At 41.8% G+C, this 25861-nt stretch overlaps 1 protein-coding gene across 3 annotated transcripts in view; it reads left to right on the top strand.

Moving 5' to 3' along the window:
- The first annotated feature begins 7825 nt into the window (after nucleotides 1-7825).
- The window catches only part of LOC124149341 (low-density lipoprotein receptor-related protein 2-like), a 59710-nt gene continuing 41674 nt past the window's right edge, over nucleotides 7826-25861 (top strand). For 2 of the 3 annotated variants that reach the window (XM_046520869.2, XM_046520871.2), the window contains exons 1-6: nucleotides 7826-7963; nucleotides 15643-15771; nucleotides 19535-19666; nucleotides 20684-20806; nucleotides 22260-22385; nucleotides 25662-25790. In XM_046520869.2, coding sequence (XP_046376825.2) covers nucleotides 7888-7963; nucleotides 15643-15771; nucleotides 19535-19666; nucleotides 20684-20806; nucleotides 22260-22385; nucleotides 25662-25790 — 715 coding nt within the window. In that variant the 5' untranslated portion in view covers nucleotides 7826-7887. The remainder of the gene's footprint in view (nucleotides 7964-15642; nucleotides 15772-19534; nucleotides 19667-20683; nucleotides 20807-22259; nucleotides 22386-25661; nucleotides 25791-25861) is intronic. The other variant, XM_046520870.2, reaches the window with a different exon arrangement.

Raw genomic sequence — 25861 nt, forward strand, 5'->3', positions numbered from 1 at the left:
TTGTAAGTGGCGGAGTATCCCTTTCTAAAACCTGCTTGTGACTCACTTATTTTATCATAAGAATCCTCCCAGAAACAAGTCTCTTGTTAATAATTGAAGTAAATATTTTACTGAATGTACTTAGGAGAGTTATGCCTCTATAATTATTAACATCACTGGTTGCGCCCTGTTTGTGAAGAGGAACAATAATACCAACTGTCCAATTCTCTGGAAAATATTATCTCTCTTAAAGGATATCAAAAATAAGTTCCAAATATGGTATTAAAATATCTGAGGAATGTTTAAAAACTCTGCTATCACAGATGTCTTATTATCTTTAAGGTTGGATATGCTGTCAATAATTTCCTCTTTAGATTTTGGACATTCAAGAATATCAGCTGTTACACTGTCAACTCTTTGTTCGTTGAATTCCATGTCAAATAGATTGTTATCATCATGGCTAAATGGAACTGAAAACAATTCCAGGAAATGCTCAAACCAGGCTTGAATATCAATGTTATTTTTGCAATATCTATTTGGTTTAATGGCTTTTGGCGATGACCAAAATGTTTTAGAATAATCTATGCTTGATTCCAACAGTTTCTGTTTTTGTTCGAAATATTCTGTCTTGTTTTTCTTACAAAGATCGTTGTACTGATTTCTTACTCTATTATAGTCTGTTAGCGTTCCTCTGTCCTTATTCTTTCTAAAGTTATTTAAACGTCTACATGGTTCCATTTTAAGTAGCTGGCATTCGCTATCAAACCATTGTTGATCATATTTACAGCCCTTATTCATCTTCTTCATATCAGATGCAGCAATAATAACAGCTTCAGTAATATACCCAATACTTTCTTCAACGTTAACACATGCTATATCTACATCCTTCTCCAGTAAATCATGCGCACTCCCAGAAATAAGGTTTATTCTAAACTGTTCAGCCTTCTCTTCAACCCACACAAATTTAAAGGAAGCATTGTTACGTGTATTGCGTGGCGTAGGATCACTTACTAGAAGCGTACGTAAACTAGTCGTGACAGGAAGTTGTGATGACTCGGCTCGAGACGATATGTCAAACATATGGCACATACCAAACAACTCGGACGAGGCAATAACATAATCCACCACATTCGCACCCTGGTTTCCTATAAAAGTAAAATCTCCCACCCGGCGTCTGACCCGCACCTTCCATTCATAATATGTATATTTAGTATACTGCATTAATCTAGTAAGCTCTTACCAAAATTATTCAAAGATAAATCCACAGAAAATCTTTTTAAAACAGAAATCCCCATACACTGTTATCATGTCCCTCGAGATATTCAAGGATATCATCTTCTACAAAATCAGATTCAGTGCCAGTTCTGACATTCAAGTCTCCTCCAATCATCAAATAAACATCATCACAATGTGCTAGTATATCAAGTAAGTCTATTTGTAATATATGTATGCCATTTTTGCATTGCCTCAAAGGGTTTGTGTACCAAGTAGAACATTCAGGGTAAACATAAACACATGAATATAGCAAATCTTTCTTAAATCCAAATACGGTTTTATCTAACAGCATGAAAATGCCACTGTCGTAAACGTTAGACCATTTTACACATTTAACAAGTTGTTGTCTAACTAATAAGGCAATACCACCAGAAGGTCAACCAAAGTTGGAAATCTTTTCAGCTTCTTTGATTCATAGCTTGAATCCTGGAAATATCAAACTAATATCTATATGTTTAATTGATGCTTCTGTTATGCCGATGAAGTCAAATGAGTTTAAATAATCGGTAAAGTCCTGATCAGTTAATGTAGAATTAAGTCCTGATACATTCCAGAAAACAAATGTTCTACATGTATTCTCAAATTTACAATCATGGACATCATCTATCGTATCTACATGAGGCGTCCTACAATCACGCTCGGTCTCGTCGCACCCCTAGTGGGTTGCTGACCTGTCCCAGGCCTTAGAGCGAGAACTCAGAAGTCGTGGTCCTGTGTGTGAACCTCCCCGTCTATGTCCTTGTGAGGGTGATGTTCTGGTGTTCTGGCTATCCCTTCTCTCCCGTCTGTGTGCTGTAGTTCTCTCTGGTGTCTCTTGACTATCTCTCATATCACTATCCTTCTTCACATCCTCCTTTTTCCCTCCTCGTTTCTGGGTTTTCACGACGTAACCTGCCCAGCTCTTGTCGCTGGAAGTATGTTAGCTCCTTAGCCATACCATATCCCATTTCTCTCAGGGTATCCCTAAACCCAAGTGTTTGGATTCAATTATCCCAGTGTGCCATTTTCACTATAAGAGGACGGGATTTATTTGTTGTTTTGCTGGATATCCTGTGTACACGTTCTATGTCTCTATCAGCAAGTTCCTCATATGTAGGATTCTTATTTCTGGCTCTATTAAAATGTCTAGTATCATTTCCTTGCACACTTTATAAGATTCTTCTATTCTCTCTGGTACCCCATATACAATCAAATCATTTCGTCTGATCTGTCTTTCCTGATGTTCTATTCTAGACTCTAGGTCACCAATATTGTCAGACCACTAATACAGTTCATCTACTTTGTTGGATACTTCATCAGCATCTGGTCTGAGAATGGCCCGTTCTTCTCTATTCACACTGACTTCTGTTCTCAGTTCACGATATCAATCAGTGGATTGTCTGGTCCACACTCGATTATTTACAGGCCGCCGTCATATAGCTGGAATATTGCGGAGAGCGGCGTTAAACAACAAACAAACAGACATATTCTACCCCGGATCTTCACGGGTCGGATGGATAACGAATTTGTTAGAAACGTATCTGTCTCGTAACGTATTGTATTTAGAACAAATCAATATACAATCTTACCCATCCTCCATAACATTGGTATTGCAGTACAGGCAAATCCCTTTAAGTCTTGGAATATTATGATACCCGATTTCTATGCAGAGATTGTGGGAAATGCAATGGACCTGGGACAAAGCTGTTCTAAATTTTGCAATGGTAATTTCTTTCAAATATAGTTCAACAAATTTAGAAGTGGTTTAAAGGAGGAATAAAATTGTGTTTTATAACTGTTTGACAATGAGGAAAGCCAGTCCTGTTCAAAAGCACATTTTAGTCTCATGACAACATTCTGAAATAAACGATTCTTTCTTTAAATTGTTTGATAGGCATTACTTAGAAGTTGACGGATGACAAGGTAGACACAATTTTATGGATAACAACTTCTTCAATACTGTAAAAAGCGACGTTTCGGTATAGATCCACATACCGTTGTCAAGCAATACCGTTATATTGTTGTTTCCTTGCTTGACAACGATCCAAGTCTGTAGGATGTTGCAATGTCAGTCAGTGCAATAAAGGTACCTCCCTCTTCTGCATGTTCATTTACAATATCACAAACAAGGCGTTTTACTACATTTCTTTCCTCACCACATTGAACAAAAGGATATTGTTTCTTCGGCTATACTGTTATACTTTCTACAGAATCTTGGAGAGTATTTACCTTGTCGCTGAGTCTTGCCAGGCAAGCTGTGTCACCAGGAGCTTCACGTTCATCTTCTAGATTACTTTGCCTTTCATAAAGTGAACCGATGTCCATTCTCAAAGATTCCTGGGTGCCGTTGTACAAAACAACCTTAGCGGCGATCGGGTAGCCTAGTGGTTAAAGCGTTCACGCCGAAGACCCGGGTTCGATTCCCGACATGGGTGTGAAGCACATTTGTGGTGTACCCCGTGTACGGGATATATAAGGGGTACAATAGGCAACCCATCAGCAACCCATGCTTGCCGTAAAAGGCGACTAACGCGATCGGGTGGTCAGGCTCGCTGTCTTGGTTGATTCATGTCATCGTATCCCATTTGCGTGGATAGATGCTCATGATGTCAATCACTGGATTGTCTGGAACACAGACTCGATTATTTACAGACAGCCTTATATAGCTGGAATATTGCGGAGTGCGGCTTAAACAACAAATGAACGGGGTATATGACCGCATATGGCCGACTTGACTGGTGCCTCTCGGCTGGCAAAAGTTACCAATCCACAAACCCCACAGGTCCACTGTGATTGCCTTTTTAATTATAGAATATCCAGAATATACCTTTAGGTTTACGTGTGGGGGTTTCATGTTACTTAATTCCCTACGGATATTCAAAAAACCTTGTAAATGTTGTCAAGCAAAGTGGACCCCAACTTGTCGCACACACGGTAGGTGGCGTCCCTCACGTTTCGAAGTATAAACTTACTCCTTCATCAGGTTAATAAATGCTGTGGAACAGAGAACATACATATGTACTTCTGAGAACAATAACAGTAATAAGATAACAAAGGTGGAAACTTAACAAGGGCTATAAAGTTCATAATGTTGTCAGTCATTAAAAAATAACATTACAAAACGTTACAAAACTAATATGTACACAACAATCCGATTCATAATCATCTCCTTGTTATTTCAAAATGGCGAGCGGAAATGAGGAGTGTCACGTGGTCTTGACGCCGAAACTGAAATTGGATACCCCTTTTCTCCACCTCTGCCGCATTAAATCTACCAGGCAGGATAGTAAATTCGTTGATTACTAATCTTCTGGCGGCTGTTACACTGGTAAGGCAGGATAAGTTGAGTTGTGACCTGACAGCTAACCCCGTATGACTATGGATGGTGTCCGCCCACTGGTGTGTACCAATTTGAAGAAAGGGGTAGCGGGTGGTCCGTGACAAATTTTACGATGGATATGTGCATGTCCTGTCTCGGCTAACAACCACTTCTAGCGGCGAGTTCAATAGCACATAATAGTACGTGCGTGCCGATGACTGTTTAAACGGTGACAGCAAATTTGCAGAGACAATGAACAATTGAGAAGTATCGTGACAATGAAGGGAGAATTCATATGCTGTTAAAATGGACCATTTTTTTTTTTTACCTCAGAGAGCAATAACGAATAGTGTCATGTCATACGGATACAGTCAGACCAGTGTCAATGCTAACTTTTGACAATGGTTGAGATTCATTTATACATTCTTTCTCCACGTTTTTTTTTACATTAAAGGGGGCGGTCGGGTGGCCTAGTGGTGAAAGCGTTCGCTCGTCACGCCTAAGACCCGGGTTCGATTCCCGACATGGGTACAATGTGTGAAGCCCATTTTAAGGTGTCCCCCGCCGTGATATCGCTGGAATATTGCTAAAAGCGGCGTTAAACCATACTCACTCACTCACTTTGACATTAAAGGCCACTTGCCTGAGAATGTATGCTTTGGCCAGGCTTACCTAGCTTTGACTTGTTTACCTAGCTTTGGCATGTTCATTTGTTTGTAATTAACTTCCATCGAACGACTTTTAGAGAATTCTGGTATCAGCTTCTCACACCGACCTCTTATTAGTCTTATGAGCAACACGTGTGTCCATGGGAGCGTCGTTAATTTCACCGTCATCACCTGCACGTGCATAATTTGCGTTCACCCTCTGTACCTGGAAGAAACCAACTATGTTTGCCTAAATTCTGTTCACCGCCTACCTGTCTCAAATGCGTTTTGTGAGTTGGTTCCAAACATATCCTGGATTACCAGTAATTAAGTTTGTAGAAGTCAGAGACCCTTTTTTCTCAGTACAGTCCTTTTTCGGTAGTTGGCTTACGGATTTTTTCTCTCAAAACTTTAAGCCGATGGTCGAAGAAAAAAACCACAAATATATTTTTGTTCGTGAAATCATTTTTTTCTGATTTGTGATAAATCACATTCATGATATCAAAGATCCTGATAATCGTTTGTCGCGCCAGGCATGAAACCAATTTGTGATATATTATATTTCTAAATAGGGTTTTCAGAATCGGCGGTAATATAAAAAACCCATACTTATCCTGTTTTCTTGTTTACGGTAGGCGGATCTGTAAACCAATTTAGAAATACACCCGTCTCACATTGAAGCCTTCACAACTATCAATAAGAACAGGTGTATCGATGGATGAATACACGCTAGAGTCAAGACATTGACAATGATCACCGCCAATCGATATTGTTGGCTGAAACACGGTCTCCTCTCTTCCTATTTGTTGTGATTATTGTATACTGTTACGTGTTGACTTCAAAATTGAAACAATACCTTAACCCAGAAATCTGTACGCTAAAGAATTCAGTGTGAAACCAAAAAACAACGAGGAAATGATACACAATTAACAATTAAAACATATTACTGCACAGTGAGTGAGTATGATTTTACGCCGCTTTTAGCAATATTCCAGCAATATCACGGCGGGGGGATACCAGAATGGGCTTCACACATTGTACCCATGCCGGGATTCGAACACGGGTCTTCGGCGTGACGAGCGAACGCTTTAACCATTAGGCTACCCGACCGCCCATATTACTGCACAGCAATTACATGGCAGTACATAATAGAGTGGCAGAACACAACGCAATGGCAGTACAATTACAATGGCAGTACACAATAGAGTGGCAGAACACAACGCAATGGCAGTACAATTACAATGGCAGTACACAATAGAGTGGCAGAACACAACGCAATGGCAGTACAATTACAATGGCAGTACACAATAGAGTGGCAGAACACAACGCAATGGCAGTACAATAACAATAGCAGTACACAATAGAGTGGCAGAACACAACGCAATGGCAGTACAATTACAATGGCAGTACACAATAGAGTGGCAGAACACAACGCAATGACAGTACAATTACAATGGTAGAATAAAATATAACAGCAGTGATCATAATTATCACCTAGCAGCAACAGTGGTCAAGCCTCCAAAAGAGGTCTAGGCTGGACATCCAGTGTGAAAAGTGATGTTCACACAATCGCTGGTCTTGATGTAATGTGAGATATAATGTGAGATACAAAAGGCACGTTCTTATATAATATAAATACCCCCAAGAAGGAAGATTCTAGATTACAACTGACTACAAAAACATTTAAATATAGTAACTTCCACACCACTGCTTACATTAGATAGTACTACATTTCTGACAACTGAACATTGTCAAAACACAATGCTATGAGCTTCTATTGAATATCAAAAGACACAAAGAAATACAATTGCAACATTGTTTAACAATACGTTACACTGCCATATGACAATAGAATGTTGAATGATATAATTGTTTACTTACAGAGTCAAAACATTGCTTCCAAAATACTTATAGACCTGTATTTCGGCCAAGCGTCTCCCCACGCAACCATTTACGTCACTCTCTCAGCTGTTGCCTGGTTGGCACGGCGTGTCATCGTACCTGACTCGCATGAGTCTGACTATGCTGTCGACCAGTGCGAGTCTATTTTGAAGGTCGCTATTATATGGCAGTAAAGAAAATTCACATATTTTCCCGATCAACACGAACAACTTTATCAATAAACACGATCAACGCCAATAGCCCCCCAAAAACCCGAAAGACTCCAAAACGTATTCAAATTTTCGTTAAGATTGTATTAACTATTAAAGAGAAAGGCTGTGGGATAGACAAGTGGTTATAAAGCGTTCGCTCGTCACACTGAACACCCGGGTTCGATTTCGATTTCCCACCTGTGTAGCCAATTTATGGTGTCCTCGTCATGGAATATTGCTAAAAGTTGCGTAAAACCATACCCACTCACTATTTGAAAGATGAAGACCTATCAGAATTAATTACCAAACCCGATTTGCTTCTTATCTTTTCTTTTCCTTTGTCACATTTACAAACATTTTTCTTCTGGAAATAATTCACCTACAACCAATAAACAAGTTTTCACAATCGATATTGACACGTTAATTGTTGTCTTGAACACATGAAATACGAGGGATCATGCACCCGGTCGCCTTACCCAGGGACGCACGGGATGTCCATGCAAGATGACGTCATAGCTCGCACTGCGCGGTACAGTTGAGCGACGCACTGTGTTTAGGGAAGTCGGGTGATTCGTTAGTGCTCGTGCCAAGTGACATGGCTTCAACATGTGCATGTATTTTCGTGTTGCTATGTTTCTTATCATCGGCAAATGCCTTTTTCTTCTCGAAAAGTAAGTATTACTTACAGTACGATTTATTATAGAATACTTTTCTCACGCTTCACTATGATTGATGTTTTGTAATTCTCTGATAGCATTTCATCGCTCAATTCACTGTCAGTGTGATTATATGAAACTTATCAATGAAATATCAGCACTTATTCATTGTTATCCTTATCAAAGATCCCCTCAAGGGGTTGCTGCAATTCAAGTCTTTACACATTTACGCTGTTAGTAACATAAGTTATCGATGTTTTCTTTGGCATATTATACATAAAGTGGGGTTGGTCGGGGTTGGTCGGGTCGGCGCGAGATCTGACGGTGGTGGCACCTGGAATCCGCTTTGTCTCATCAGATAGTCAAACACATGCGTCTTTTCAGAGGTGACATAATTTCAGTGACAATATTTACCAATTGATTTCTTAAAGTAATGAAAGGGCAGCATACCTTCATTTTCATCCCCCGCCCCAACGAAGTTGGCGGGGGATATAGAAATGGGTTCCGTCCGTGTGTGTGTGTGTGCGTGCGTGCGTGCGTGTGTGCGTGTGTGCGTGCGTGTGTGTGTCCCGAAATCGTTTCCGGAGCATAACTCAGAAACCGTTAAATATTTCTCTACGAAACTTTGCATGTCTATCAGACTCATGCTGAACTGGTGCCTTTCGCTATTTAGGAGTTTTATAATTTTTTATTTTTTACGTTTCCATGGCAACAAGTTGGACTTAGGTTCTATAAGGGTGGTGTTCGTTCCCGTAGTATAACTCAAAAACTGTTAAATCCTTTCTTACAAAACTTTGCTTGTCTACTAGGCACATACTGAACTGGTGCCTTTTGCTATTTAGGAATTTTATAATTTTTTTATTTTTTACGTTTCCATTGCAACAAGTTGGACTTAGGTTCTAAAGGGGAGAGTTTGTTTCCGGAGCATAACTCAAAACTCATTCAATAATTTCCAACAAAAACTGTGCATGTTTACCAGACACATACTGGACTGGTGCCTCTTGCTATTTAGGAATTTTAGAAATTTTTATTTTTCACGTTTCTATGGCAATAAGTTGGACTTAGGTTCTACAGGGGTGGTGTTCTACAGGGGTGGTGTCCGTTTCCAGAGTGTAACTCAAAAAACCGTTAAATATTTTCTTACAAAACTTTGGATGTCTACCAGGCACATACTGAACCGGTGCTTTTTGATATATAGCACTTTTAGAATTTTTTATTCTTTGTTTCCATGACAATTTGGATTTAAGTTTTAATATAGGATTGGTTTGAGTAGTATAACAAACAAACTGTTAAATATTTCCTTGCCAATCATTGCATGTCTATATAAAAAGCGTATACTGAACTAGTGCCATTTGATATTAAGGAGTTTTAGAAATGTTTATTTTAGAATTTCCATTGCAGCTATTTTGACATCGGGCTTTCCTCCCACAGAAAGATGCCACGCCATAATACAACTAACCGAAATACTGTTCAAAGCGGCGTTAAACCAAACCCACTCACTCACTCACTAATCGCCAGGAACACTCACGAAGACGTAAATCAATATATTTTGGCCTTATATCACAAGCCCAGTCATCTCTTCATACGATAGCCTTCTCCCAGGCCCCAGACAATTGACTGACGATAGGGAGGATCCCCGACTTCCAACCTGACATTCAGAGCTTTCGTCAAGTTGGAAATGAAGTGCGATGACTCTTAGATAGGATTTGGCCTTACATGATCCGCATTTAACTCGACGATCACCACAAACGCTATCGTGGGCTATAGGTCCTCCTCCCACCATCGTGTTGACAATCATTGTCATGCACTGCACTGTTGATTTCGCTGATGTAGTTCTTCCATCCATCTTGTCACGTCACGACTTGCGGTTTGTCAATTTATTAACTCGCTCATTACCGGAAATCTCGTTTTCGAGGCTCGTTTGCGCAAGCATCTACATAAATTGATATTTTGAACCAATATGACTGTCTTGGTCAATAAGATGAATGATTGTTTCTTCTTGTAAGCTTGTTACAAGATTATAAATTTAATTGTACACTTTTTCTACATTGTGGGTGTGGTATTCGATTGCAATGCATGATGACTCTTCCGAGTTTTTGTCGTGACAAATCATCTATTGTCGTCATCTTAAGCTTTATATATTTTTTATTCCTACGAAATTGGTCGATGAGCTTACTTGCGGGTAAAAACATTTTTTGTGCCCAAAGAGCTCAAATGTTATTTTCACACATAAGGTCAAAACTACAGTAGACCGCCTGCGTGGTCTTGTGGTAGAGCGTCCGCCCGGAGAGCGGAAGGTCCAGGGTTCGATCCCGGGCCGCGTCATACAAAAAGACGTTAAAAGATTGTACTTGTTGTTACCCTGTCTGGCGCTCGGCATTTAGGGGCTAAAACAAGGACTGGTCGGCTCGGAGTCAGTATACTGTGTCTGAGTGGGGTATTCATGTTAAACTGCGGCATGGTATCTCAGTGAGCTAGCACTATAAATCGGCATCAGTCCGGACTAGTACAAGCAGCCACACACACACATACACGTGCATGCACGTCGCTATATAAGTGCAATAATCTTGGACGCGACGTTAAACCCAATTTCACCTCACCAAAACTACAGTAAACTACGGTTATAACGAACACGCTTATAACGAACTGACGGATATAACGAACTCACTTTTTAGTCCCGACTATTTGCTGTAGTTATGCTGTATATATGCTTATAACGAACTAAAAATAGTAGTCCCTTTGAGTTCGTTATAACCGTAGTTTACTGTAGTTAAAGATTCGTACATAATTGTCTGCTGAGGGCCGTGGGTTTGTTTGTTTTTTTCTTTGTTGTTTAACGCCGCACTGAGCAATATTCCGGCTATATGACGGCGGTCTGTAAATAATCGAGTATGGACCAGACAATCCAGTGATTAATATCATTAGCATCGATCCACGCAATTGGGATCGATGACATGCATCAACCAAGTCAGTCAGCCTTACCACCCGATCGCCTTTTACGACGAGCATAGTCGTCTTTTACGGCAAGCATGGGTTGCTGAAGACCTATTCTACCCCGGATCTTCTCGGGTCTGAGGCCGTGGGTATAGGGTGAAGCTTAGTCCTCAGGTGCCGGAATTCGCAGACTCGATTATTTACAGACCGCCGTCATATACCTGGGATATTGCTGAGTGCGGCGTTAAACAACAAACCATCCAACCAACCGTGCAGAGTTGCATCCTTTGCAACATACAGCTGGAATATTGCTGAGATCGATATTAAACAATAAACATACAATATTGAAAGTGTAAATGTTTCCTACTTGCGTCACATCTGGATTTCCTCAACGTTAAGGCGGCCCGTGAAGATCCGGGGTAGAATAGATCTTCAGCTACCAATTCTTGCCGTAAAAGGCGACTATGCTTGTCGTAAGAGGCGACTAAAGGGATCGGGTGGTCAGGCTCGCTGACTTGGTTGATGCATGTCATCGATCCCAACTGCGTGGATCGATGCTCATGATATTAATCACTGGATTGTCTGGTACAGACACGATTATTTACAGACCGCCGTCATATCGCTGTAATATTGCTGAGTGCAGCGTTAAACAACAAACACACAAACAACGTTAAGGCGGTGCCATGAGTTAACTAACCCTCGTGGATGCTATGAGTAAGGAACGTCGATCCCTATATCAATATAACCAACTTGGAAGCCTCAAGTAGCAATGCACATTGGCTAAATGAAGAAACCTGGGCTCGTAATCCCGTACAATGTTACCGTGGTGGATCGGTATAATGGGGTATGTACGGTATCGGCGTACAGGCACGTTTGTATCAGAACAATAGTGGAGCACTTGGATGTTGTCAAGTATTTCTCAAGCACAGTTTTTAAAATTAATCTATAATAGGATGTTTAACAGTCGACTTTTTCATCACCAGGTAATACTAACAGACACGTTTGAAAAATAGACGGTTGAATGTTTATTATTTGAAACACGAACTACTTGAACGGTAACTACTCAACTCAAGGTAACTCAACTGTAACCACTATGCTGATGGTAAAATCAGATAGGTCATTCTATTTAAATATGCACTTGACATCATGAAAATCAGTATTTGTATATAAGGGAAATATAAACAATAGCACTATGAAACGAGGACTATTATAGTATTTTCTTTTTAAAATTGTCGACTGACCGCCCCCGCCTGGTGGTAGAGCGTCCGCCCGGAGTGCGGAAGCGGAAGCGGAAGGTACTTGTTGTTACCCTGTCTGGCGCTCGGCATGAAGGGTCTAAAACAAGGAGTGGCCGGCTCGGAGTCAGAATGCTGTATCTGAGTAGGGTATTCATGTTAAACTGCGGCATGGTATCTCAGTGGGCCAGCACTATAAATCGGCATATCTCTCTCTCTCTCTCTCTCTCTCTCTCTCTCGCACACTCTCTCTCACGCAATGCATGTCTCCCCGTGGGTATTCAGGGCAGGTTGGTATCTGCTACGAACAGCCTGTCTCACGGTGGGGATTCCTGTGCAGAGCATCTCCCCGTCCCATGCTTGTCTCCGTGGAAGATGAACGAATACCCCGCTTGACAAGCTGTATGAGTATTTCAAAGAACGTAATACAGATGGTGAAGTAAATGAAGGTGATCATGACTTTAAACCCTGCTTTTACTGAAGCAGAAGAATATCTGGACAGACTATTTACGGCAGCTGAAATTGCTGTTGCTGTTAATGAATTAAAAAATGATAAAGCCAGTGGATGCGACAATATAATTAATGAGCATATCATAACTTAAGCATATGCAGAGATGTATTTACTAAAATCTTAGATTCGGGCTGTTCTCCAACATATTGCTTTAATGGTACCATAAGACCCATTTATAAAAGGAAAGGAGATTTTAATGACCCTAAGAATTATAGACCCATTACACTCCTATCGTGTCTGAGCAAGTCATTTACATGTGTCTTAAGCAACAGACTAATTTCGTTTCTCGATTACACTGAAACCCTGTCTGAAATTCAAGCTGGATTCCGGAAGGTATACTCTACTAGAGGCCACATCTTCAATATGTAGTCATATTCATATTTTGAAAACATAAAAGAAAAATCTATTCTGTGCTTATAATGATTTTGAAAAAGCCTTCGACAACGCCTGGTGACAGGGATTATAGCAAAGACATATAAAATATGGGATTAATGGAAAATGTCAAATAATATACTCCATGTATAGCAATATCAAATCATGTATTTCAAGCAAAGGAATATCCACAGAATCCTTTCAATGTCTGAAAGGTGTACGACAAGGTGAAAACCTGTCGCCTTTGCTATTCGAATTCTCTTTATTCCTTAATGACCTTGTGGAATTGCTAACTGAAAAGAATTGTGATGGAATTGTTATGACGACACGTCTCTGAATGTGTTCATTGAGTGATTTGCATTTCTATATGCTGATGATTCTGCTCTTTTAGCTACAAATAAGGATGACCTTCAAAGATTCTTAGTACATGTGAGACGTTTTGCGGTAAAGGGAAGCTGAGGATAAATATTGACAAATGTAAAATAACCACATTTTGTGAAACAAAGAGATTATTCTACTGTTTACTGTTAATGATGTTTTTTTAGAACATGTGAATAAATACATGTACATGTACCTTGGAGTAACTTTCAAAAAGTCCTGTACATTCTATTCCACTCAGCAATTATTGTGAGGAAGATCAAAGGCAATGCATTTCAATTTGACCAAAGCTAGATTACATAACCTTTCGATAACCTGCCAATTAAAATTATTTGATGCTATCATAATCCCCCATCCTAACTTATGGTTCAGAAATCTGGGATTTGAAAACTGCTCTATAATGGAGAAGATTCACCTTGATTTTAATATGAAAGTGTTACGTATCGGAAACAGTACCACTTTATATGTTGGCGGCAACAATGGTACGGAAACCACGTTACATCACTATAAAGAGTAAAATGATTGCTTTCTGGGCAAAAATAATCACTGCGAAATGTCAAAAACATCCTTTACTATGTATAAATTTGTATTGCTTGATAAATGCAATAACAATTATTCTAACAACTGGATTTCAGTTATTAAAATATGCTTTTCATATCCGGTTATAATGCCTTTTGGATAAATAAATCTCCATGGAGATTAATATATTTTAAATGTCTTGAAGATCAGGTCATCCAACAATATACTATGAACGTCTATAAACTTATCAAATATGAAATTATAACGATTCTACCTGGATAATTTACCCCAAAAATACCACATGCCACTTTTACATTTTAGATTGTCTTGTCACAGGCTACAATTTGAAAACGGTCGCTGGACAACAATACCACCAGTTAAAAGTCCATTCTGTACATGCAATGACATTGCTAACGAGTATCATTATATCTAAATTTTGTGAAAAGTTTGTTACCTGTCGCTCAACATATATCTATTCATATCATACAAGAAATCCTTCAATGTCAAAACTGGTGAAATTGTTTTAATGTAAAGATAAACAAACCTACCATGAAGAAATTATAAATTTTCTGAAAATGTTTATAGAGAATCTCACCCTCGTGTCTTTAAATATCAAATATATCAACACGAGTTGAGAAAAGTGGAAAAACTCTGAGGCTTGCCGAGCAGTTTTTCCACTTTTATCAATGAGTTGTTGATATGTTTGATATCAAAAGACACGAGGGTGAGATTTTATTTATCATCCAACATCATTCTTCCAACCTTTTCAGTTTGTAGACGGTAATAAACAGTGTCATAAGTATAAAAAGTACTGCAAACAGCTTCAGTAGCAGAACCATTAGTGATGTCATTTGATTGTGATGTCATGGTAACAATGACGTCAAAATGGTCTCCAAAGCATTGTGATGCAATTTCATTGCAGCGATATCTACAATGTAGATATCGCTTGATCTCACCCAAGCGATATCTCCAGTTTTGGATGATAAAGTGCTTTTAAGTGACTATTGTACATATTGCCGCCATGCATGTGTATATATTGTTCTGTTAACCCCCAACATGCTATATCTTGAAGCCTTGAGTGATATAAAGTTCTGTTCAGTGGTGATTGCGGGCCAGAGTAGGGCCCCTGAACTTGCACGAGCCGGCTACAGTGAGATAAAGTGGTTACCACATGTCACAGTGACCGGGCCGATTTGGTGTCAAGATACCCAGGGTGGATTGTTGACAGGTCCAGACTCGATAACTTACAGGCCGTCTTAATATTGTAATATAACGGACTGGCGTAAAACAATATTCATTCCTTTGATATCAGTAACGGCATCAACTGATGTAATAACAAATGAATTTCGAAAACGAAATACGGTGTTTGTTACCATCATGTGTTGGATAAGCACGGTCCTATTGTTTACGTAAATTGTCAGGTGAGTGACTTTTATTAAAATTGTTTGAAAGTAAACACGATAGTATGAAGTCTTTGAATGGCATTTAGAAGTGATACGCGTAAGGAAGATAATTTATGGATGTCAACTTCTTTATTATGAGGAACACAAGGTTTCGGAGTATATGCTTACTCCATCATTTGACTTGATGAAGGAGTATGCTCAACTCGTTGTTCCTCAAAAAGAAGTTGACATCCTTAAATTCTCTGCCTTAAGATAGTATTGGTTGTTGTTGTTGTTTTCTGTGTAAATCTTGTATAGTTTATCATATAAAGCTGCTGATTTCACATGCTAATTTATTGTGAGGTCCCGTCAACTGCTCCGCGTCTGAGCGACGATGTACAGAGGACAGCGCCTGCTTGGCTGCCAAGCTCTGGTGTGACGGGATAGAACACTGCAACAATGGCGAGGACGAGAGAGAGTGCGCGCAAAGAGGTAAGAGAGTCGACAAGATATTCAGTTATGAGTTCTCAAGAATGTCCGTGATCCTGTGAATAGAGCGTCTGCCTGGAGAACGATAGGTCGGTCGTTCGATTCCCGTCCGCTTCATTCAAAAACATACTCTGCATTAAGAAGCTCAAAAATGATTTTAGATGGATATTTTATATATCATATAAATTAACACATGGTAATCGATTGTTCAAGATTTTCATTCCCATTGACCCAATTTACATATGGCACTCATAGACGTTCCAAGTAAAGGTCATCTGTGCTCAATATCGTGTATGGCCCCATTAGAGTCCAAAACTGATTGGAAGCAATCAGTCTCCGAATCGTGGGCTTGGAAATGTTTACCCACTCTCCGTGCAGTGCGTTGCTTGTGCCAACTGTCAGAGCTTCTGATGTTACTGACATGCTCGCAGTTGATCCAGTGCACCCCATAAATGTTCGATTAGGGGGCACGGGTGGCCCAGTCGTCTAAGGCGCCGCGACTCGCTGTGCAGAGTTGCGTCCCCTGGACACGCCAGAAACCTATGATTGTGGGTTCGAATCCCGGTTCACCCCGATTATGTTTCTAGGTTTGTCAGCACCATACCCGTGCTCGTGGGTTTCACTGAAGTGGTAAACGTCTGAGACCTGCATCACTTCGGGCTTTCCTCCCGCATTAAGCTGACACGCCGTGATATAACTGGAATACTGTTAAAAGCGGCGTTAAACCCAACTCACTCACTCACTCATAAATGTTCGATTGGGTTTAAATCAGGAGACTGGAGGGCCATGGCAGGACCTGGATGTTTTCATTCCTCAAAAAGGCTGTCGTCAGTCTTGCCCGTCGCGGTCGGCCGTTCGCTTGCTGCATCATGGGAAAGGATGTTTGGCCGGAGAATCTCATCCGTGTGACGTTGTGACGTTAGATTCCCCAGAACTTGCACTAAGTATGTTCTACCAGTGTAGGAGATGGCTGCCCACATCACACTACCGCCACCAAATCTGTTCACTTCCTTGGAGTATGCAGTTTCATGCATAACGTTCCCCGAGACGCCTGTAAACACGTCTACCATCCGCACGGCGAAGCATAAAAAAACGTGACTCCTTACTAAACCACACTTGTCTCCGTCGCAGTTGAGGCCATACTCTGTGACCTTGACAGCATTGACGTCGCAGCCGCCGAAGTAGATCTGTCAAAATGACACCTCGAACTGGTTGTCTAGTGCGAATATCTTCAGCGCGTAAACGGTTCCTCACTTGGCTGATAACCTACGCAATCCTGCTATTGCTGTAGTTGTAGAGGTGGCCGTGGTTGTTCCTGCAAGTGACGTGGCCGTATGAATCTGTCCTGTGCTCCAGTAGTGACATATGGTCAACCGGATCTAGGAAAGAGCACGTGTTGTCCCCTGTGTCGGATAACGGTTCAACAGACTTGTAATGGTGCTTGGTGCTACGTGGGAAAAACCTGGGTACGGCCGAAGATGATTCGCCTGCATGCCGTCGATCGATGGCGTTGTTGCGTTGGGCTTCCGTCTGGGCATGGTTTCGCTGTTCACTTGCTGTAAGATTGTGATGGCATGCAAATGAAAACCCATCGTTTGTTTCGCCCAACAAGTGATGTTGCACGTGCATGTTGCTGTGTTTCAGCGCCAGGCTCTCACGTGGTTGTTTTTGCGATTTTTTTCCATCTTTCCAAATTTCTGCAGTACCTCATTTTTCCTCCCACAAATGAATTACAGCACTGTAAATGCGATATTAGTCAAGACAGATCTTGAGGGTGGGAGGCTTCATGGCAATCGTACTGAGGGGACTTGTCCAAAGTTTTAAAACCAATTAATCATTATTGAAAGACGAAGTTGGCGGGGGAAATAGAAATAGGTTCCGTCCGTGCGTCCGTGTGTCCGCGTGCGTGCGTCCCGAAATCGTTTCCGGAGCATAACTCAGAAACCGTTAAATATTTCTCTACGAAACTTTGTATGTCTATCAGACTCATGCTGAACTGGTGCCTTTTGCTATTGGGGAATTTTAGAAATTTTTATTTTTTACGTTTCCATGGCAACAAGTTGGACTTAGGTTCTATAAGGGTGGTGTTCATTTCCGTAGCGTAACTCAAAAACCGTTAAATACTTCTTACAAAACTTTGCATGTCTACCAGGCACATACTGAACTGGTGCCTTTTGCTATTTAGGAAATTTAATTTTTTACGTTTCCATGGCAACAAGTTGGACTTAGAAAACAGTAAGGGTAGGGTTCGATTCCGGATGAAATTTTCAACATCTATCAGACACATGCTGAATTAGTGCCTTTTGCTATTTATGAATTTTAGAAATTTGTATTACAGGGCATTATTTCCAGAAATATTTCCTTGCCAAACATTGCATGTCTATATATAAAGCACATACTGAACAGAACAGAACAGAACAGAACAGAACTGGTGCCATTTGATATTAAGGAGTTTTAGAAATGTTTATTTTAGAATTTCCATTGCAGCTATTTTGACATGGGCTAAGAGAAATTTTGGGCCATAACGTGTTAAAATGGGCGGGGGGATATAGATGACTTCGTCGACTATACGCTTGTTGTTATATGGTGTAATATGTGATTTGAAATATTTGCTATTTGTGTGAACCTTTTACCATAAGATTTCTGTCTTAGTTTATAATAATGGGTTCACATCAAATAAAATCTCCACACATGGGCATAGAATGACTGTTTTCCTGTTGACAGATTGTAGAGGATGGATGTTCACTTCACGTTTACTAGCGAAGTTATGCAATTATGTATTACGCTGTCTGTGGAAAGCTTGCAAAAAAAGACATTCATCATCAACATTTGAAATCTTTTCTCGAAAATGGAAACCGATAGGAAACCCATGCTGTTAGTTTGCAGACAAACCTGTTGGTTCCTCCGTATATCACTGTCGGTTAGAACGAAATGTTTTTGCTTCATTTGTAAATGGAAAGTCATCAGTGTATCGCGTATCTATCAGCGATACTTGTTTTGACGTTTTGAACACTCTAATGACGGATAATCGCTTGATATTAATATGTCAGCATCATCGATATAAATAATGGCACACACTTTTGACGTTTCTAAAGGTCTGTGAGGAAATACGGGTTTTGACTGTCCGATCTGATGACAAAGGATTGCAGAACAAATATTATTTATATACAATGTAAACTAAACGGTTGGTCAGCTCGACCAAGGAACAGTCCTTTCCCGTTTACACAGTGTGAAGAAAACGATATTCGGCATTGGAAGTAGGAAGGCAAAACAGAAGAATGTTCACGTGAAGATCTTGGGTAGAATAGGTCTTCAGCAACCCATGCTTGTCGTAAGAGGCGACTAAAGGGATCGGGTGGTCAGGCTCGCTGACTTAATTGATGCATCTCGTCGTATCCCAATTACGTGGATCGATGCTGAGTGCGGCGTTAAACAACAAACAAAACTCGGCCACATACCTTTTTTGCTTTTTGGTTTCACCTCATAGACATGCGTCACTTTCACACAACGTGTATAGTCTAACACGCCGTGATACTAATGAAATGACGGTGCGGTACACGCCTACAGTCCACTGCCTCACTGGGCGGACGGGTAGCCTAGTGGTTAAAGCGTTCGCTCATCACGCTGAAGACCCGTGTTCGATTCCCGACATGGGTACAATGTGTGAAGCCCATTTCTGGTGTCCCCCGCCGTGCTATTGCTGGAATATTGCTAAAAGCAGCGTAAAACCAAACTCACTCACTCACCACTGCCTCACTGACTACAGGTTCCCGGGAGTGTTTGGACCAGAGTCTCTGGTTCCTGTGCAGCAACAAGCGCTGTATCAGCAGGGATTTGTGGTGTGACGGCCACGACGACTGCATGGACCGTTCAGATGAGGACAGCTGCCCCTTACACGGTGAGCTGTCCTCAAATTTTCTAACACTGAAACATCCACATGCTCAATTGCTGGTAAGGATTCCTTGTAACATGCTTGTTCTCCGTGTTTCATCCGGCCCCTGGCGAAGTTGATGGCCGGTACCCATGCTTGAATGAACTAAAATAAGGATCGCCATGTGTGACCTGACTGACCCATTGAGGGACGTGGATCGATGCTCGTACTGTCAGGCTCTGTACCAAGTGGTTGACAGTACGAGCAACGATCCATGGCGATTGTTTATAGAATTTGCTGAATGTGCTGTAAAACACAATTCACACACTCACTCTAATGAGTGAGTGGGGAGAGTGTTGGTGTTTTGTTTGGAGGCTAGATAGTTTAAAATTAAAGCCATGAGCCTGTATATTTTGAAAACACACATCTTGGATCAATGTTTGTTTTGTGGCAGACGATTCCTGATTTTTTTCTGGCACAATATATATATATATATTTTTTCTATAGAATTTCAAGCCCTCCCAAGACTATCAAATGGTAGTCCCTTACATGGAAAGGCCCAGATCCTCAATTAAAACTGATCTGGGATTAGAATTGGTCCATATGCCTGTTGGAGGCGACTAGAATGGACCGGGTGGTCAGGCTCGGTGATTTTGTGTCGACCCGTGAAGACTCCAGGGTAGAATGGGTCTTCAGCAACCCATGCTTGCCATAAGAGGCGACTAACGGGATCGGGTGGTCATCCTCGCTGACTTGATTGATACATGTCATCGTATCCAAATTGCGTGGATCGATGCTCATGACGTCCGTCACAGGATTGTCTGGTCCAGACTCGATTATTTACAGATGTCGTCTTATAGCTGAGATATTGCTGAGTGCGGCGTTAAACTTTGTGTCATGGTACCCCTACCGTAGTGGACCCTGCTCATCAGTCATTGATTTGCCTAGCCAACACTCGGGCATTTACAGGCCACACAGATATAACCTGTCATAACCACTGAGCTGTGTAAGACTGTGAATGGGTTTGGAATTATTTCATTCCAGCCTTGACTACCAAGAACTGCAGTGCTGCCGAGTTCCGGTGTGACAACGGAAGTAGCTGTATTCCTCTAGACTGGCGTTGTGACGGATCTGCGGACTGTATGGACGAAACCGACGAGAGCAAGTGTACGTGATCGACATTGTCAGCTTCACCTTACCCATCGTGATGACAACTCTGCATGCTGATGTTAGAATTTCTGAATATGTGCCCCTTTGGGACCTTTTACAGAAGCCCCAACACTCTTTGCGTGCCGTTAGACAACTGAATTGGATCGGGTAGTCAGGTTCTGTTACTGAAAGTGACTTAGATGATTGCTTGTGACATTGCTCAAAATGTCAATCACTGGTTTGTCTGTTCCAGATTCCAGTAGTAACAGACCCCCTTGATTTGCTATAATGGATGAACAATCGTCGTATGAAAAAACAAATCGGCTGTGCTTAAGCCATTTTTTATTAGAATCATATACTAACAGTGAGACAAAGCGACAAAACCCCTTCATACTTAAAGGTTAAGGTTAAAATCTATGTTTAGATTGTTTTCTTGATAATGTTTCGTCCTACACGCGGACCATGTTTCTTATCTACTTGCGCTTTTAATGTATGTTTAAAAACGCGCTTAAAAATCCACTGCCGCACACTTTATACGCATATTGATCAAAAATGGAATGTTTGTGAAGGTTTGTAATCGCGGTGATGCGACATACACACATCTTCTGCCATTAGCCTCAGTCGTATGTGGTACTACGTTTCGCTGTGCAGAGTTGCGCCCTTTAGCCGTACCAGGATCCAGTGATTGTGGGTTCGAATCCCACGGATCGTGATCCATTGCCTGTAAGCTCCATACCCGTGCTCGCGGATTCACTGGTAAACGGCTTCACATGCATCATTTTGAGGTGACACGATTTAACACGCGCTATTCACTCATAGTTTATCCCACCAACTGAATCACACTAAAATGAATAACATACAATGCCTGACAAATGATAAATATTACAGGGACGAGTCAGTAAGTGTATGTTGGTAGTCTCGATAGAGAAACAACTGGTGTTTCTTCCGGCACGGGAGGCCTAGTCGTCTAAGGCGCGCGATTCGCTGTGCAGAGTGTCGTCTCTTGGGTACGCCAGAAACCTATGATTGTGGGGTTCGAATCCCGGTTCGCCCCGATTATGTTTCTAGGTTTGTCAGCACCATACCCGTGCTCTTGGGTTTCGCAGAAGTGGTAAAAGTCAGACCTGCCTCACTTCGGGTTTTTCTTCCCACATTAAGCTGACACGCCGTGATATAACTTGAATACTGTTATAGCGGCGTTAACTCACTCGCTCACTCTTCCGCATCACGTTTGGCTCGCCAAAACCCCGGGTTCTCGGGTTCGAATCCCAGTTCACTCCGTTTGTTTCTAGGTTTGTCAGCACCACAGCCGTCCTCGTGGTTCACCATAGTGGCCAACGTCCGAGACCTGTATCACTTCAGGCTTTCCTCCCACATTAAGCTGAAAACGCTGTGATTTAACTGGAATACTTTTAAAAGCGGCGTTAAACCCAACTCACTCCATAAAAAAACCAATATATTCTCTCCCCAGGCTCCTGTCCACCTGGCCTGTACCAGTGCCCCAACAGCACGCGGCTGGTTTGTCTGATCCAGTCGCAGAGGTGTGATAACAAGCCGGACTGTGACGACGGCGCGGATGAGACCGGCCCCGAGTGCGGTAAGTAGTACACACGTACACCATTAGGATCTATGGCCAATATACCCTATCCCCCGTACCCCATAAAACCGGGACCCGTGAAGATCCTTCAGCAACACATGCATGCCGTAGAAGGCGACTATGCTTGTCTGTAAAAGGCGACTAACAGGATGGGGTGGTAAGGCTCGCTGACTTGGTTGATGCATGTGATCGTATCCCAATTGCGTAGTTCGATGCTCATGTCAATCACTGGATTGTGTGGTCCAGACTCGATTATTTACAGACCGCCGTCATATAGCTTGAATATTGCTGAGTACGGCGTTTAACAACAAACAAACAAATAATAAAGCCGGCCTTCGATTGGACAAAATATTTTCTTTTCTTACATCTTCGTTTATATATGCGTTACCTTACTTTATAGTTCCGCCCCGTTTGTATTTCAAGAGCGAATATATTTATCCCATTATCCAATCGTATCGATCCACCCCCGTTGGTTTCCAGGACCGTCCCATTATAGTATAGCCTTGAACCATTTTGGTACATAGATGCGACGCCACCAAGTGGCCTTTCTAACGCTGTCGGGTGTACATGGTGTAGGTAGATTTGATTTCAGCTCGAATGGTCGCATGGTGCCGTGATGGAGCCGTGCTCTCTTCTCTCTCTTTGACTCGGGTTCTGTTCTGTGTGATTGTGGTACTGTGTGTGAATTTATTTCTTTGTTTCTCACGTCGTACTGTGCTTGACGTCTCTGTGCGGACACTGTCCCGATAGACTAATGGCTACCCCACCGGTTTCGATTCCTCATGAATGTGTGAAGCCGATTTATAATGCTGGAATATTGCTGAAAGCGGACTAAAAATTAAATCAAACTCAAGCGTCATCGTGTCTCGTTGCCGTGGATCGACATCATTATTTCAGTCTCCGGTTTGCAGGGTCTAGGCTCAATTACATGCGGCCAGGTTCGTTAATTCACATGCGGCCAGGTTCGTTAATTCACATGCGGCCAGGTTCGTTAATTCACATGCGGCCAGGTTCGTTAATTCACATGCGGCCAGGTTCGTTAATTCACATGCGGCCAGGTTCGTTAATTCACATGCGGCCAGGTTCGTTTATTCACATGCGGCCAGGTTCGTTAATTCACATGCGGCCAGGTTCGTTTATTCACAGGACCGCCACCGTGGTCTTGTGGTAGAGCGTTCGCCTGGAGGACCGAAGACCCAGGGTTCAATTCCCGGTCGCGTTATACCAAAAGACGTTAAAAGATGGTACTTGTTGTTACCCTGTCTGGCGCTCGGCATTAAAGGGCTAAAACAAGGACTGGTCTGCTCGGAGTCAGTATACTGTGTCTGAGTAGGGTATTAAACTGCACTAAAAATCAGCAACAAGCAAGCACACACACACCATACACGTAAAACCATACTAACTCACTCACTTGGCTGCGGGGAAGCCTAGTTGTTGTAGCATTGACTCATCACGTCTAAAGCCAGGGTTTGCTTCTCCCACACGGAAACAGGATGTGAAGCATATATGTTCCCTCCGTGCTATTGATGAAATATTAAAAACATCGTAAAACCCTACTCACTCAATGTCATCTACAAAAAACACGTATTACCGTCGGTCCTCGGGGACAGAGCCACAGAAGTCTGATTTTTCAAAGCGTTTTACCAACTTCCTGCTGATGAAACCATAAATTCTCCAGCCATCATTGATAATCCAATCTGCACAAGGAAGTCGTTTATGTTGGGATTCTTTGCCCGTCTAAATCAAGATTACGTCTATGGAGTGTTCAATTGCTGCCATCATCTAGAGATTTAAATGGCGCTTTCAACCGATGATATTTATCTTTCTCCCTCAAAATCGCCTTACTGACTTAACTCTTTTGAGAGATAAACCAACTTGAAAGAGCTGTCCAAATGGCACTAGATATTTCAACATGTCAGCACGTTACCACTCGAGAAAAACACTGAAAGAATGGGGGATCGAGTGGTTTAATTATTAGACGCCAATGCCAATGGCGTAGAATGCTAAGTCCACTGTGGCAGTGCTAGTGTTATTTCATACCCAGGTGGTAGCCAGGTTGTCAAAGAATTCGCTCGTTATACCGGTGACCCGTGTACTACATAAGTACAATGTGTGAAGCCTATTTCTGCCGTGATATTGCTGGAATACTGCTATACATGGACTAAACCTAAAAATCCTACTTTTTTTATGAATCGGTACCACTCCGGTCGATGGGTTGTTTTATATGTACGCGTTTAAGGAATACAAAGTAGAGTAGAACTTGAATACTACGCGGGTGGGAGGCAGTGAGTTTGGTGTTGTAGCTGCAGACCGCATCCAAGGATGCAGTGTCTGCCTGGAGAGCGGAAGGTCGGTAGTTCGATCCCCGGCCGCGTCATACCACAATGCGTTAAAAGATGGTACTTGTTACCCTGCCTGGCGCTCGGCATTAAACTTTAAGGGATAAAACAAGGACTGTTCAGTAAAATATGTCTGAGTAGGTCATTCATGTTAAACTGCGGCATGGTATCTCGGTGGGCTAGCACTATAAAACCGGCGTTAGTCCGGGCTAGTGCAAGCAACTACGCACGTCGCTATATAAGTGCAATAATCTTGAACGCGATCTTAAACCCCATTCATCTCACCAATTAAAGCTACAAATCAGTGTTTAATACCGAAATGAAGACTTTGTCTTGTCGGGATATGTCACACAATCACCCCGGTTATATTTGTTTCCCTGCTCAAGGCCTGAACATATATCACAAAAAATGGCACTAAAACTGACAAACGCGCAAGATTATGAGCGTGGGTTCGACTCCCAGATTCGCCCTGGTCATGACATTTTGGTTTGTCAGTAAAGTGGTAAACGCCCAATGTCAGCGTTACTTTGGGTTATGCTCCAGCATGTCCTTCCACTCATTCGGTGCTGACCCGTGAAGATCCGGGGTAGAATAGGTCTTCAGGAACCCATGCTTGTCGGAAGAGGCGACTAACGGGCTCGGGTGGTCAGGATCGCTGACTTGATTGATGCATGTAATCGTATCCCAATTGGATCTATGCTCATGAAGTCAATCAGTGGATTGTCTGGTCTAGACTCGATTATTTACAGACCGCCGTCATATAACTGGAATATTGCAGAGTGCGGCGTTCAACAACAAACAAACAAACATTCAGTGTTCTCCGCGGTAGGGGTTGCGTGGAAAACAGGTTAACATTTATAAGCGACGTTGTAATGCTTCCTGTCCCACGGCATGTCATCTGAAGAACTATCGGATGTTTTTAAATGTCTTCTTTCAGCCATTCGGTCTCAGTGCACCAAGGCCCGGGGAATGTTTCTGTGTAAGGATGGCCTTGAGTGCATGGACGGGGGCAAGGAGTGTGATGGCAAGGTGGACTGCACCGACCAGTCGGATGAAAGTAACTGCAGTAAGTTGGGAAGATAGCCTTGACAATTTAATCTCAAGCTTGTATTTGCGTCCCATTTATATGGTCTCTAT

The sequence above is a fragment of the Haliotis rufescens genome, unplaced genomic scaffold (genome assembly GCF_023055435.1).
Source record: "Haliotis rufescens isolate VD_foot unplaced genomic scaffold, xgHalRufe1.0.p SCAF_11, whole genome shotgun sequence".
NCBI lineage: Eukaryota > Metazoa > Mollusca > Gastropoda > Lepetellida > Haliotidae > Haliotis > Haliotis rufescens.